The sequence below is a fragment of the Anomaloglossus baeobatrachus genome (assembly GCF_048569485.1).
Source record: "Anomaloglossus baeobatrachus isolate aAnoBae1 chromosome 1 unlocalized genomic scaffold, aAnoBae1.hap1 SUPER_1_unloc_1, whole genome shotgun sequence".
Lineage (NCBI taxonomy): Eukaryota > Metazoa > Chordata > Amphibia > Anura > Aromobatidae > Anomaloglossus > Anomaloglossus baeobatrachus.
The window spans coordinates 926,572-943,189 of record NW_027441774.1 but is presented as its reverse complement, the minus strand read 5'-3'; the positions used below and the strand labels follow the sequence as shown (position 1 = coordinate 943,189).

At 53.0% G+C, this 16,618-nt stretch overlaps 1 protein-coding gene across 1 annotated transcript in view; it reads right to left on the bottom strand.

The window, feature by feature from the left end:
* Positions 1-16,618, bottom strand: part of LOC142258668 (peroxisomal membrane protein 11C-like) — a 144,499-nt gene that overhangs the window by 125,922 nt on the left and 1,959 nt on the right. Inside the window, exon 3 of the mRNA XM_075331291.1 lies at positions 15,341-15,529. Within this exon, the coding sequence (XP_075187406.1) occupies positions 15,341-15,529 (189 nt within the window). The remainder of the gene's footprint in view (positions 1-15,340; positions 15,530-16,618) is intronic.

Below are 16,618 nucleotides of genomic sequence, written 5' to 3'. Positions count from 1 at the left end.
GCCTGGCGTGGCAGCGGCCTGGATTGGCGTCGCAGCTGCGATGGGATCTGTGCGGGCCGGGCTGGGCGCTTCTGCGGCCTGGATTGGCGTCGCAGCTGCAGCTGGTCCTTGGCGGGCCGCACCTGACGTGGCTGCGGCCTGGTTCAGCACCTCACTTGCGGCGCGGACGAGCGTCGCTGCGGCGGTGGGGTCTTGGCGGGCCGGGCCTAGCATGGCGGCGGCCTGGGTCAGCGTCACACCTGCGGCGTGGATGAGGGTCGCGGCGGCAGCCGGATCTTTGCGGGCCGGGCAGGGCATCGTTGCGGCGGCCTGGGCTTGGCGGGCCGCACCTGGCGTGGCTGCGGCCTGATTCAGCGTCGCCGCGCCGGGTGCCTCTTCAGGGACCGCGGGCGTGGCAGCAGGGGTCGGGGCACTCGCGCTGGCAGGGGCAACACTGGACTCACCCATCGGTGGCATCATCGGGGTCTGAGTCGTCGCCACTCGGTCTGGCACTCGTCGCGTGGCTCTCCCCTCGTAGGCCTGAACCGCCGCAGCCATCTCCAGAAGCTCCGTGCGTCCCTCTCTGATCTGCTGCACGATCCTCGCCTCCAGTCGGTCGCTGAACTGGGCAAGCTCCCGGGCCCACCAGGCAGCGGAACCCGGCTCTGGGCTCCTATCTTCAGACGCCATCTTCACCGCGTCGTCGCTGCTCTCCAGGTCTTCTCTCAGCAGCAGACTTCTGACTTCTTCTTGCAGCCGAAGTGCCAATTCCTTCACTTCCTGCAACTCCTTTCCCAGCAGCAGGCTTCTGGCTCCCTTTCTGTCCCAACGTCTCTGAACGCCTCCGCTCTCATCACTTGCGAGGTCAGGACTCTGCAGGGGATCTCTGGGTAGCCACACCTCTTCGTGGGCGGTAACTTCTCCCAGCGCGGGCTGCTGTTGTTTTTCAGCGCGCTTTTCATGGTGGCAATATGGCGGCGCTTCCAATTTTCCAAGCGGACCGCCCAGGCACATGGTCACCTGTCTGAACAGGTCTAGTCCTTATTCTGTTCGTGACGCCAGATGTGAAGCCCCGCAAGTATTGTGTCGGTGCATTACCTTCAGGGACTCCACGCAGCTGGATCCTGTCACAGGTAGGAAATCTTCTATCTAGGATTGTCGTGACGCCACTCTCAGAATTGCGGTCAGTGGGGACCGCCACTGCAGATTAAGGGACGCCTGGGGCTGATGGTGGGTGCAGTCAGTTGTAATAGCCTCCTGAGAGTGAGGCAAGCCCCAGGACCCTGTGTAGGTGTGTGGAACCACAAGGCGCAGAATAACTCAACACAAGCAGGATGTCTTTCAGGGGTTTTACTCACGGAAGGTGGCAGGGTGAGTAACCCGGGCGTAGCTGGGATGAACCAGGCTGGAACCAGGTGTCCTTCAGGCTGACTGATGAGGGTGGCTACCGACTCGCCTTCCTTAGCCCTTTACGTTTTGGGGTAACCCCGACTTTTAGGTCCCTATGGGGGTCACCCAGGGAAGTTGCTGGCGCCTCTCTCCCCTTCTTTTTGGCCCGTTTGCTTGTAGCCTGGACCAGGACACTCCGGCTGCTTGCCTCCTGTGAACTATGGGCCCTAACTGTGGCTACGTGGCTGCGGACTCTGTAGTGTTCTCTTGGGGGTGTAAAGTGCCCCCTCATGCAGGTTTGGCAAAGGAAAGGTGAATCTATCCCTGCACTGGGACCTGCTACCCGTTTGGGCCTGGTTCTCCCTGACAGTCTCCTTACTCTCCACTCCGTTGCTCTCTCTTTAGCTGTGTGTGGATTTCGGGTAGCACTCCCAGGTGACCGTTCTCCCCCGTCGGTAGTCACTGCGCGGACGCTGTTAGACTGCCACAGCTCCAGGGTCTGCTCCTCACGTCTGCTTTCCCTGAGCTGCACACTAAACCGGCTCACTCGTGGGACCTGCACTGCTGCTCCTGTCTGAGCTCCACTTCCATGCTCCTCACTCCTCCACACTCTGCTTCAGACTGCTCCTCTTTTCTCTTTTCCCTTTTGTGCCTGCCTACGCCACCTAGCAACCAGGCTCTCTACCACACCCCTCGAGTGGAGATGGAGGCTTCGCCCCCTCCACCCCTCGGGTGGAGGTGGAGGCTTCGCCCCCTCCTGGGATCCCCAGGGGTCCTCTCAAAGGTACATGTGTGAGACCTGATCACTATGCGCCTGTGTAGTCACACCTCGGTCAGCCTTCTGGATTACCTGTGTTGTACTGTCCCCAGCATGGGTGCAGTACTCAGTGGTGCCTGACCAGGTCAGGGGCGCCACATTCCCCCTTAGTTATCACCAGCACGTCCTCGGGCTGCAAGACAACATTTTAAAATGCATAAAACAGTAAAACATGGTAAAACGTTTTAAAACCACCAGGTACCATACATCACCACCCTCCACCCACAAGTCCGTTAACCCACCCTAAACCCTCTCTCGTTGGCCGCGCCTTCAGCCACTTCTGGCAGGATGTAGAGGCGGCTTTCATGGTCTGGTGGTTTCAGGGTATACCTGGCCTGGTGGAGCCGCGCCTTCAGCCTCTTCTGGCAGGATGTAGAGGCGGCCTCCACAGTTGGTGCTGACCAGGTACCCTGTTTGTGGTGGAGAGCCAGAAACAGGGGCTTTTTTGTGTTTTATTTAAAATAAAGGATTGTTTGGTGTTTGTGTTTATTCACTTTACTTACGGGTTGATCATATCAGCTGTCACATAGACGCTGCCATGATCAAGCCTGGACTTAGTGGCGGCGATCCGCCGCCATTAACTCCTTATATTACCCTGGATTGCCACCGCATCCTGGCAACAGGAAGAGCCGGGGACACTCCGGGACTGCCGCATAATGGATGCGACAGTCCCGGGGCAGCTGTGGGTTGATATTCTCGGAGGGGGGGGACATTAACCCTGCCCCCCCGCGCCTGAGAATACCGGGCCGCCGCTGTGTGCTTACCTCGGCTAGACGGTAAAAATACGGCGGAGCCCACGTGTTTTTTTTTCTACATGTCCGTTTGATTTGTATGTGTATTCATTATGTCTGTGTATGAGTGAGATGTGTGTGAGTGCGATGCGTGTGTGTGTGTGTGTGTTTACTCTCTGCTCCGCTTCCTCTTCCTGTCATAATGACATCACTTCCCTGCAAACCGCAGGCAGCGATGAACATTATGCCCCGAAACCGTGAAATACCGCAGGGAATAATGCAGGAAAACGCACAGAATTTGCTGCCTGCGTTACTCCCTGCGGGATTTCACGATTACATTGCAGTCAATGGAATGAAATGCCGCAGCGACGTTCGGAAAAGAAGTGACAAATCATGCAGCTGTCAAAATTTGCATAGTGCGCACAGCATTTTTTTTCCCCATAGGTTTTGCTGGTGAATCACTGCAGAGATGTTATGAACATAACATGCAGCGAAACAGCAAAACCGCAGGAAATCCGCGTAAAAAACAGGCAAGTGCGCACAGGGCCTAAAACTGTTAAATAACACTGTCAACCTCTGTCAGCGGCATTTAACATGTGGCAGGGGAGCGATCATGGGACGCTGATAGGTTGTAATGACAGTACTGTTGTGAAAACCAGCCAGTGGATGGCGTTCAAAAGGAGACCATGATTTCTGCTACATACAGCACTGATGTGTATAGCACAAGCCCCCAAACGGAACTATTAAATATAGTGAAAAGTAGAAAAAAAAGTATATTAATAAATATTATAAAAACATTAGCACATTAGAAATTAGGAAATATATACACACACATATATATATATATATATATATATATATATATATATATATATATCTAATATATAAAGCTGAGTGTATGTATGTATGTATGTATGTACAGTTAGGTCCAGAAATATTTGGACAGTGACACAAGTTTTGTTATTTTAGCTGTTTACAAAAACATGTTCAGAAATACAATTATATATATAATATGGGCTGAAAGTGCACACTCCCAGCTGCAATATGAGAGTTTTCACATCCAAATCGGAGAAAGGGTTTAGGAATCATATCTCTGTAATGCATAGCCTCCTCTTTTTCAAGGGACCAAAAGTAATTGGACAAGTGACTCTAAGGGCTGCAATTAACTCTGAAGGCGTCTCCCTCGTTAATCTGTAATCAATGAAGTAGTTAAAAGGTCTGGGGTTGATTACAGGTGTGTGGTTTTGCATTTGGAAGCTGTTGCTGTGACCAGACAACATGCGGTCTAAGGAACTCTCAATTGAGGTGAAGCAGAACATCCTGAGGCTGAAAAAAAAGAAAAAAAATCCATCAGAGAGATAGCAGACATGCTTGGAGTAGCAAAATCAACAGTTGGGTACATTCTGAGAAAAAAGGAATTGACTGGTGAGCTTGGAAACTCAAAAAGGCCTGGGCGTCCACGGATGACAACAGTGGTGGATGATCGCCGCATACTTTCTTTGGTGAAGAAGAACCCGTTCACAACATCAACTGAAGTCCAGAACACTCTCAGTGAAGTAGGTGTATCTGTCTCTAAGTCAACAGTAAAGAGAAGACTCCATGAAAGTAAATACAAAGGGTTCACATCTAGATGCAAACCATTCATCAATTCCAAAGATAGACAGGCCAGAGTTAAATTTGCTGAAAAACACCTCATGAAGCCAGCTCAGTTCTGGAAAAGTATTCTATGGACAGATGAGACAAAGATCAACCTGTACCAGAATGATGGGAAGAAAAAAGTTTGGAGAAGAAAGGGAACGGCACATGATCCAACGCACACCACATCCTCTGTAAAACATGGTGGAGGCAACGTGATGGCATGGGCATGCATGGCTTTCAATGGCACTGGGTCACTTGTGTTTATTGATGACATAACAGCAGACAAGAGTAGCCGGATGAATTCTGAAGTGTACAGGGAAATACTTTCAGCCCAGATTCAGCCAAATGCCGCAAAGTTGACCGGACGGCGCTTCATAGTACAGATGGACAATGACCCCAAGCATACAGCCAAAGCTACCCAGGAGTTCATGAGTGCAAAAAAGTGGAACATTCTGTAATGGCCAAGTCAATCACCAGATCTTAACCCAATTGAGCATGCATTTCACTTGCTCAAATCCAGACTTAAGACGGAAAGACCCACAAACAAGCAAGACCTGAAGGCTGCGGCTGTAAAGGCCTGGCAAAGCATTAAGAAGGAGGAAACCCAGTGTTTGGTCATGTCCATGGGTTCCAGACTTAAGGTAGTGATTGCCTCCAAAGGATTCGCAACAAAATATTGAAAATAAAAATATTTTGTTTGGATTTGGTTTATTTGTCCAATTACTTTTGACCTCCTAAAATGTGGAGTGTTTGTAAAGAAATGTGTACAATTCCTACAATTTCTATCAGATATTTTTGTTCAAACCTTCAAAATAAACGTTACAATCTGCACTTGAATTCTGTTGTAGAGGTTTAATTTCAAATCCAATGTGGTGGCATGCAGAGCCCAACTCGCGAAAATTGTGTCACTGTCCAAATATTTCTGGACCTAACTGTATGTATGTATATATATGTATGCGAAAGGAATACGCACCGTCGCATTTACAATCACGGAATTTTGCACACACTCCTCATATAACCCAGGGAACGTCGTAGACTGTTTTGTCAGGAAAATTTAACCCCGCGCTTTACAGTTACTTTCCAAAAACCTGCCTCCATTAAAGTGAATGGAGCCTGGAACTACAGGTTACTAATAGGAGCTGTGATTGTTTGCTATAGGAACAAAGGACAGTGTTAGTATAATAAGCTTATGTGTGAGGTAATAAGATGTCGGTGGGGAGACGGAGAGAGAGACAGAGAGAGAGATCGAGACAGATAGATAGAGACAGACGGGGAAAGAGACAGACAGAGAGAGACAGATAGAGACAGCAGGGGAAAGAGACAGACATACAGAGATAGAGAGACAGACACAGAGATAGATATACATACATACATACTTTCTTTTTTAACAAATATTTGGTATGGCTGTGCCTATGACTAAGAGCGCTAAGAGTGTGCATTTGAAACATGTAAGATGTTACTTGTCCTCTGCGGTGGAATACTTTTACTGGATTCTTAATAAAATTTGAAGATTTTACTTCTCATAGTGCCGACCCTTTTCTTTCCTATATATATATTCTGAAGTGCTCCAATCGTACTGACCTGGAGAATCATGTTGACAAGTCCTTTTTACCATACAATGAACACTGTAAATACAAAGAGCTAAAAAAAAAAAAAAAACCTAAACAAAAAACAATAGCACATTAAATGGTAAAACTCCTCCAGCAAAAAACAAGCAATCATACGTCTGTTGATGAAATAAGAATTATTCTTACCGTTAACTCGGAACCCATAGCATATGAGAAGTACAAACACATCCAGGAATCTCGAGGATAAGGGAGGGAATTACGTGCTGCCGTGGAAGGTTCTAGAAACCGAATTAACGGTAAGAATAATTCTTATTTCTCTAGTCCTTTCCACGACAGCATAGGAGGAATACCAACGAATTGATACCTAGGGGGGGACCACAGCCTGCAGGACCTTCCTGCCAAAAGCCAAATCCCTGTTGGAATCCAGATCCAAACGATAATGCTTCGTGAAAGTATGGAGGGAAGACCACTTAGCCGCCTTGCAGATCTGCTCAGGAGAAGCCCCTGCCCGTTCAGCCCAGGAGACAGAGGTAGTCCTGGTGGAGTGCGCCGTAAATCCGGTAGGCGGAGACAGATGCTGAGCGAGGTAGGCGTCTCTAATGGCCCGCACAATCCAGTTGGCGATGGTACTCTTAGCCACCTTCCTGCCCTTATTTTGACCAAAGGGCTGTATAAATAGGTTATGATCAATACGCCAAGGTGCAGTAATATCTAGGTAGCGCAACACCATCCGACGAACGTCCAAAGAATGGAACACTTCCTCCCCCGGAGTCCTAGGATGCTGACAGAAGGAAGGCAGGACGATGGACTGAGAACGGTGAAAATCCGAAACCACTTTGGGAAGGAAGGAAGGGTCCAGCTGAAAGACAATGCTGTCATCTCTGACGGTCAGGTAAGGCTCCCGAATAGACAATGCTTGAAGTTCCCCGACTCTCCAAGCGGACGTAATAGCCACTAGAAAGGCAGTCTTGTGAGAGAGAGAACGGATGCTACAGGAGGACAGAGGCTCAAAGGGCGACTGAGACAGTCCGGTAAGGACCACATTGAGATCCCAGCGAGGTGTCAGGACCCTCTGCCGCGGACAGAGCCTACTAGCAGACACGAAGAAACGGCGGATCCAGCGATGATCTGCTAGAGCCGTGTCAAAGACTGCACTGAGTGCCGAGACCTGCACCTTCAGGGTGCTGGGCCGAAGGCCTAAGTCCAATCCACTCTGGAGGAAGTCGAGAATCTGCGCAATGTTAGGCCGGAGCGGGTCAGGAGGCCGAGAACCACACCAGGAGGAAAATCTCATCCAGATTTTATTGTAAATACTATTAGTCACCGGTTTACGGTTGCTCTGTAGAGTAGCCACGACCTTGTCAGAAAGTCCTTGGGCCTTCAGTGCCCGGGCCTCAGAAGCCAAGCAGCCAACTTGAGTTTCTGGGGGTCCGGATGGAATATCTGACCCTGAGACAGTAAACTGGGGTCTGAACCCAGGAGGACCGGTCCGTCGATCCCGAGAGTCAGGATCAGGCTGTACCAACTCCGCCGAGGCCACAGAGGAGCTACCAGGATAGTTGCGGCTCCGTCGTCTCTGATCTTCCTCAGGGTTCGTGCGAGAAGAGGAATTGGTGGGAAGGCGTAGGCGAGGCGAAAGGACCAATTGTGGCAGAAGGCGTCCACCCCCAACGCATTGTCCCGAGGGTTCAGGGAGAAAAATGTTGCGACCTTGCGATTTCCTGCTGAAGCAAAGAGGTCCACCTCTGGAGTACCCCACCTTGCCACCAGAGAGCAGAACACCGCTTGGTCCAGACTCCACTCCCCTGGGTGAACATCCTGACGACTCAGGAAATCTGCTTGAAGGTTTAGGGATCCCTTTATATGGACTGCAAAAAGGGATAGCAGGGACCGTTCTGCCCAGTGGAAGATCCGGGAGGACACAGACTTCAGGGCGCCCGATCTTGTACTGCCCTGATGGCGGAGATGTGCCACTGTGGTGACATTGTCTGAGTAGACCAGGACGTGAGTGTCCCGGACGAGATCCTGAGCAGCAAGGAGAGCTTCCCTGACCGCCCTGAGTTCCCGGTAGTTGGAGGATTGGGAGCTGACATAAGGACTCCAGACCCCCTGAAATGGGGAGTTTGCCACCATAGCACCCCATCCCCGCAGGCTGGCATCGGTTGTTAGTGTAACCAGGGGCGTCCGAGTCCAGGCAACCCCCACCTTCAGGTTGTTGGGACGCAGCCACCAGAGAAGGGATGAGGAGACGGTCCCTGAGAGGCGAAACCGTTTGTTCAGGGAGGAAGGGAGTCTGTCCCAATGCGCCAGGATATGATCCTGTAGACAGCGAGAGTGGGCCTGAGCCCATATGACTGAGGGAATGCAGGACGTCATAGAACCCAGAGCCGACATAGCCGCTCGAAGGGTCGGGCGAGCCTGTCGGCGAAGCGTTGAGATTTTGGTTAGCAGGGTCAAACTGTGGTCTCTCGGGAGAAAGGATGCCTGTCTGTCGGAGTCCAGCAGCACCCCGAGAAACCGCAGAGTGGAGGAGGGTTGCAGCTGGGGCTTCTTGAGATTGGGGATCCAGCCCAAGGAACGAAGAATGCTTAATGACTTCTCCACATGGCACCGGAGGGTCTGAGCGGAGGGAGCCACGAGAAGAAAGTCGTCCAAATATGGAACCAGACAGACACCTTGCAATCGTATGAAGGCGACCACCTCTGCCATGATCTTTGAAAAGATCCTTGGAGCCGAGGAGATCCCGAAGGGAAGCACGTTGAATTGGAAATGAAGCACCTCCTCCCCGTGCAGAACCGCAAACTTGGGTTATTGCCTGTGACACGGATGGATGGGCACATGGAAGTAGGCGTCCTTCAGGTCTATTGAGGCCATATGGTGGCGCAGACCTATCAGCGGGATAGACGATTTCACAGACTCCATCTTGAAACGCCGGTATCTGACCTGCCGGTTGAGACGCTTCAGATTGATGATAATCCGGACATCACCAGACGGCTTTTTGACAAGGAAGAGACGGAAGTAGTGGCCTACCCCTCCTTCCCGACTCGGGACTGGGGAAACGACCCCCGAGTGCATTAGCTCCTGAATCTTCGAGTACAGGAGGGCCTGCGAACCCTGCGATGCCAGAGCCGTGACTCGGAGACCCGGTAGAGGGGGGGAGATGAATTCTATTAATAGACCCTCTGAGACGATCTTCAGGACCCATTGGCAGGTGGGGATGGACCGCCACTGGGGAAGAAAGGCCGAGAGTCGTCCCCCTACCCGAGCCGAGTCATGGTTTGTCCTGCTGAGGACCTTGTTGATGGGAAGGGATGAGAATGTTTCTCCCTCTTCCCTTAGGGTAGCTCCACCAGCCTGACTTCCCTTTCCCCTTGGACTGGGAGGCCGGAGGCATCGAGGGACGAAAGGACCGCTTCCTGGAGGGTTTAGGATCCGGCAAGGCCTTACGATCATTCGCCTTGTCCAGAATGTCATCCAGGGCAGGCCCAAACACCAAATCCCCTTTAAACGGAAGGGAGCAAAGTCTCATTTTGGAGGTGGAGTCTCCACTCCAGGCCTTAAGCCAGATGGCACGTCTGGCAGAGTTAGACAAGACCGAGGTCCTGGCAGCCAGGCGGACCGACTCCAGCGAGGTATCCGCCATAAAACTGGTAGCTTTCCTAAGTAAGGGAAGGGATTCTAGCAACTCATCCCGAGGGGTACCCTGGGAAATATGAGCCTCCAACTGGTCGAGCCACCTAAGTAGGGACCGGGAGACACAAGTGGAGGCAATATTGGCCTGAATGGTAGAAGACGATGCCTCCCAGGATCGCTTCATGAGGCCCTCGACCTTCCTATCCATCTGATCTCTAAGCTGGGAAGTATCTTCAAAGGGGAGCGCCGTTTGTTTAGCGACCCTGGCCACCTGCACATCCACTTTGGGGACCTCCCAATGCAACCCAGAAGCCTCCAGGGGAAATCGGCGCCTGGGGTCACCCCGGAAACGCTTCTCAGGAAATTCCCATTCCTTAGAGACAATATCCATAATATTGGCATTAACAGGAAACCCTAATTGTTTGACGGTTTTCAGGCCAGCGAACATTTCATCCTGGACTGAGGGAAGAACCTGTACGTCCTCTAACCCCATAGTGCTGCTAACCGCCCCAATAAGATCCCCCAAATCTTCTGAGGGGAAAAGGAAGGACTGGTCAGACCTCCCGGAGGAAAAACCTTCATCGGGACCCTCCGAGGCGGAATCAGCATCCTCATGATCAGACGGGGCTGACTGGAGTTTCCTTTTCTTTGGGGGAGAAGGGCCAGGAGCAGGGAGGGAGGCTAGTGAGGCCTGAATCTCCTGTTTCATCATGGACCGCAGCTCGTCAACCAGGGACGGTTGTTCAGCCCTAACAATCTGGTCCGTACACTGTTGGCAAAGCTTCTTATCCCAGACTGCAGGGAGCTTTTTTATACAGACTGGACACTTTTTAATCTTTTCAGTCCTTTCATAGCAGTCAGGCTTGTCAGGCTTATCAGGCTTCTCAGACTTCTCAGACTTCTCAGACTTCTCTGACTTCTCTGACTTCTCAGACTTCTCTGACTTGTCACATTTGTCAGATTTCTTAGCAGGCTTGTCCTCCTGGAAAACACAGACCAGAAGGAGCCATAAATACCAGCCTGAGACCATGCATAAGGGACCACCCCCCTCCTTACTTACTGCGGCAGGGGGAACACTGGGCTCTGCAGATGCAGATGCAGGGGAAGACATGTCAGGGAGCACAGTAGAAGTCCTTACCATGATTCTGAAGTCTTCAGGGTGGCCTTTATGCAGAAGGGCCTGCCCCCCCCAGTGACAGGGAACGTTCCCCGCCTCCCGCATCAGGTCCCTGACAGGCCGTGGAAGCGACGGCGTATCCGTCACGCTGCCTCCGCGACCGGAAGTGCCCATACCGGAAGGTCGCGAGACTGGAAGTCCCGCCCGCGGCAGCACTTCCGGCTCGTACTGCAGCGTGCATACAGGAGGCGGCTGGCGGCTCAGGGAGGACGCCGGCCGGGGAGCTACACAGCCCTCATCACCCCAGAGGAGCTCCGGAAGGCTGGAGCAGCGGTCCCTCACAGAGTGAGGGAACAGTATGGGAGGAGCGGCGAAGGCCCGACCGATACTGCCCAGCTAAGGTAGGGGAAAAGGAAAAAAAAAACCAAATATACACATATACTGCAGTTCGCCGGCCACCACAGCATAGGAGAAAAAATAAAACCTCTCCATGCCCCATGGGGACAGGAAAGACACTGGCTATGGGAGGTGGGAGGGTCCTTTTAACCTCTTGTGCTTCCTGTCCTAATTAGGGCATGGAGAGACAACCTCCTATGCTGTCGTGGAAGGGACTAGAGAAAATATTATGGTTCTTAAAAGGAGGAAAAAATTAAAGCGCAAAAATGAAAAATTGCCGTATTGGAAAGGGTTAATAAAGTGACCCTGACTGTTTCCCCTATGGTCGCATGGCTCCTTGTCCAATAAAAATACTGTAGTACTGAAGGATGATTTCCGCTGGATGTTGGGCTTTATGGAGGAAGACGCTAAATCATGCTGGTTTCAATAAAGACATCTTTCTTAACCCTTGTGTCGCGGGCGGATGAGGGGACGCCGCGCTCTCCCTGCTGCTGCTCGGGTCTGGCTGGCACCGCGGCTGCTGCGGCCGCTGCTCGGTGGCTCGAGCGATGGGCCGGATCCCGGGGACTCGAGCGGCGCTCCTCGCCCGTGAGTGAAAAGGGGATTGGGTGTTTTGGGATAGTCTATTGTCCGTGACGCCACCCACGGTTGTGGTGATTTGTTAACACCACCGCTGCTCTGTATGGGGAGCCCGGGAGTGATGGTATGGAGCAGCCAGTTGTTGATGTGCCCCTCCGTGGGTAGGGGTTGTGGTGCTCCCGGGGCCCAGTGATGGGGTTGGGATGGTGGACAGGCGGGTATGGGGCCTGTGGAGGTGCAGGGGCGCAGGGGCAGCGCTGTGCCGCACGGCACGGAGGTACTCACTCAGCCAGTAACCACGACACAGTTCTCGGTAAACAAACGGCTGGTTGGACGGGTCCCTCGGACGGTTCACGGTGCTGCGGTTCCCTGCAGTTATCGGTGACGGTCTCTTCCCTGCACCTATGGAATGTCTATTTGGTAGCGATGGGTCCCCACCGGTTACTCGCTCCCCGGCTTCAATCTGGGCCGGAGGAGCCTCTCTCTTGCCCGCAGGCGCTGGCCCTGGGAAACTGGTGCCTTGGCGGTGGCGGTGTCTCCCCTCAATGGTCGGACTGTTGCCTTCAATCGGGACTTGGTTGTTAGGAGACAGGCGTCCCCTTCACTGACGGGTTTGGCAAATTATGGCGATTCCTAGCCTTGCTGGGATCCGAAAAGCCCCTGCCCTGGTGCTGACTGTTCTTCGTATACTGCTCCAGACCGCCGGGTCACCACCCGTCCGCGGTCCTTCCAGCAACCTCCGAGCAGTCCCCCTGCAGACTATCACCGCCGTCTGCTGACCTTGCTGTCACAGTCCGGGGCACACACCCGGACCAACTTCAGGCTTTACTACTGTTTCTTTCCACCTCTTTACTCCTCTTACAAGCTCCTCTCCTTTGCTCCACTACCACTTCACTTCCTTCTACTTTCACTTCCTAAACTGCACTGCCTGGTTCTTCCTGCCTCCAGGGCTGTGAACTCCTCGGTGGGCGGAGCCAACCGCCTGGCCCACCCCCTGGTGTGGACAACAGCCCCTGGAGGAAGGCAACAAGAATATTGGGGTTAGCTGGTGTACCTGCAGGGAATGTGGGGTGTGTGTGTTGTTGTGACCTGTGACCCCTGGCTTGCCCAGGGCGTCACATTCCCCCTTAGCAAAACGCAGACCGTCCTCGGGCTGCCCGTCCAACACCGGTTTTATTTTCCTTTTTGTTTTCTGAAAATAGAAAAACGGTAAAACGGTAACATATTTACAAATTATGGCATCATCCCACAGCGGGAGGTTCATTGCTTAAACGTTACGGTTTTAAACGGTTGCGGCTGCCGCTCTCTCCCACCCAAGTAACCTGGCCCTGATGCTGCCCCTAAAACCCAGGCAGCACCCCTTGACCCAAGTCCTGCACCAAGTCACCCGAGCGGGATCTGTCCTTCCCCTCCAGAGGGTAGCCACCGGTTCCTGTGGTGGCTGGGCCCCAGCCTGCTCTGCTGCGGGCCCTCCCTCCAACCTGCCTCTCCGGAGGCGGTAACGGTCAGCTGCAACAAAAGATTTTTATTTACAAGCCACTAGCGTCTGTGGTTGCCCTGCAAGTTCACGGGCTTGTCCATGGAAAGTTCTCCATGCAACCTTTTTAAACAGTCCCCACGGGGACAACGGTGCCAGCACGGCCGGTTTCCAAATCACGGTTGAATCAGGTGACTTTCACGATAATCATTTTCTTATCATTCTTTACAAACAAACACACTTTAACATCCTCAGACTGGTGGTCCCAACGGGGACGGTGCAACGGTGCTCCGCTGACCTTGATGTGGCTACCACCGCAGGGGGTCGGCCCACTCAGGGACCGAACGGTACATGGGGTTCTCCTTCCATCGGCAGTTCAACCCCGACCCACTGACAGCCGTTAGGTACGGCGGCGGAAGCAGCACACTTGGGACCTCTTCCTCCATCAACGCCATTCTCTCCGGCCCCCCGGCCGCGGCGCTGACGTCCGTCTCCCACTCAATCAGGGCTGGTTCTGGGATTTGGGTGGACTGGTCGCGACGCGGCACGGCCGCAGCCGCCCCTTGCTCACGGGCCCCCACTACGGCAACCATCCTGCGCATCTCTGCCTTCCAGTCCATCAACTGCTGCAGGCTCTGCGCCCTCACCTTCACGCAGAACCGGCCCAACTCCCGCTCCAGCCACGCAGCGGTCCCGGCGGGGAGTTCACCCGGGCCGCAGTCCTCAAACGCTACTCCGCCTCGTTTCCCCCAAAGCTTAGGTACTCCGGTGGCGGGTATTCCCGCACTCCAATTCGAGGACGCCGCCATTTCTCCATCCGCGTCCCCCTTAGCTTCTTTCCGGCCCCTCCTCTATCGGGGCGGAGTTTTGGCCTTCGCGCCTCTACTACTCGAGAAGACGCTCGAGCGGGAACTTTTCGCGCCAAAGATGGCGACTTCTGAAATTTTCCGGCCGGATACCTCCGGCGGTCACAAGGCGCACCTCTACCCAACGGCAGAGCGGTAAGATCCTGTTCGTGACGCCAAGTTGTCGCGGGCGGAGGAGGGGACGCCGCGCTCTCCCTGCTGCTGGTCTGGTCCGGCTGGCACCACGGCTGCTGCGGCCGCTGCTCGGTGGCTCGAGCGATGGGCCGGATCCCGGGGACTCGAGCGGCGCTCCTCGCCCGTGAGTGAAAAGGGGATTGGGTGTTTTGGGATAGTCTATTGTCCGTGACGCCACCCACGGTTGTGGTGATTTGTTAACACCACCGCTGCTCTGTATGGGGAGCCTGGGAGTGATGGTATGGAGCAGCCAGTTGTTGATGTGCCCCTCCGTGGGTAGGGGTTGTGGTGCTCCCGGGGCCCAGTGATGGGGTTGGGATGGTGGACAGGCGGGTATGGGGCCTGTGGAGGTGCAGGGGCAGCGCTGTGCACCTCCCCACTCTCCCCCTGCAGACTATCACCGCCGTCTGCTGACCTTGCTGTCACAGTCCGGGGCACACACCCGGACCAACTTCAGGCTTTACTACTGTTTCTTTCCACCTCTTTACTCCTCTTACAAGCTCCTCTCCTTTGCTCCACTACCACTTCACTTCCTTCTACTTTCACTTCCTAAACTGCACTGCCTGGTTCTTCCTGCCTCCAGGGCTGTGAACTCCTCGGTGGGCGGAGCCAACCGCCTGGCCCACCCCCTGGTGTGGACAACAGCCCCTGGAGGAAGGTAACAAGGATTTTGGGGTTAGCTGGTGTACCTGCAGGGAATGTGGGGTGTGTGTTGTTGTGACCTGTGACCCCTGGCTTGCCCAGGGCGTCACACTTGTCTGGTCAATGTGACCCCATGCAGATTGGTACAACTAGTGATTTTATTTCATGGTACCTGACGGGGTTAAGAACCCTCTGAACAGATAAGAACATTGGCTTTGGCTGTCAGTGGTAAGATTTATATTATGTTTTGAACAGTCCAATATTAGGGGGGAGCAGAATATGTGAGACTTATGGGATTGTAAGCAGCGGTTCAGTGAACCTTGATCCAACTGACCTGGTTTCCTAGACCGTACTGAAGAGAGTACGCCAGCATGGACAGGTCATCAAAGAGTCTCAGGACTGTCCTGCAGTGACTCAGCTGAGAGGCCACAATAAGAAGACTCCTTCCACACGGCTGTGTTTCTCCATGTCTCTGTGTTATGGCGCCTCCAAGCAGCTGACAGCTATAGCACAGTGTCCGTATCTAACAACGAGAAGGAATAAGGAAGAAACCTGTCACATAGCACGTCAGAAACCAACAAAAACACATGGGAAATATGGGAGTGGATTATAGGTACAGTATTAAATTGTGATCTACCGGTACATGGGAAATATGGGAGTGGATTATAGGTAGAGTATTAAGCGGGCTTTACACGCTACGAGATTGCTACAGCGATCTCGTTGGGGTCACGGATTTTGTGACGCACATCTGGCCGCTGTAGCGATATCGTTGTGTGTGACTCCTAGGAGCGATTTTGGATCGTTGCAAAAACGTCCAAAAATCGCTCCTCGTTGACATGGTCCTCTCCCAATTATCCCTGCTGTCGCTTGGGCGAAGTTGATCCTCGTCCCTGCGGAAGCACATATCGCTACATGTGACGCCGCAGGAGCGAGGAACCTCTCCTTACCTGCCACACGCCAGCAATGAGGAAGGAAGAAGGTGGGCGGGATGTTCGTCCCGCTCATCTCCACCCCTCCGCTTTGATTGGGCGGCCGCTTAGTGACGTCGCTGTGACGCCGAGCGAATCGTCCCCTTAGAAAGGAGGTGGTTCGCCGGTCACAGCGACGTCGCCGAGCAGGTAAGTACGTGTGACGCTGCCGTAGCGATAATGTTCGCTACGACAGTGATCTTCACATATCGTTATAACGATAGGGGCGGGTGCTATCAGGCTCGCTATCGCTAGAATCGGCTAGCGATGTCGCAGCGTGTAAAGCCACCCTTAGATTGTGATCTACCGGTACATGGGAAATATGGGAGTGGATTATAGGTAGAGTATTAGATGGTGTTCTACCGGTACATGGGAAATATGGGAGTGGATTATAGGTAGAGTATTAGATGGTGTTCTACCGATACATGGGAAATATGGGACTGAATTATAGGTAGAGTATTAAATGGTGTTCTACCGGTACATGGGAAATATGGGAGTGGATTATAGGTAGGGTATTAGATGGTGTTCTACCGATACATGGGAAATATGGGAGTGGATTATAGGTAGAGTATTAGATGGTGTTCTACCGGTACATGGGAAATATGGGAGTGGATTATAGGTAGGATATTAGATGGTGTTCTACC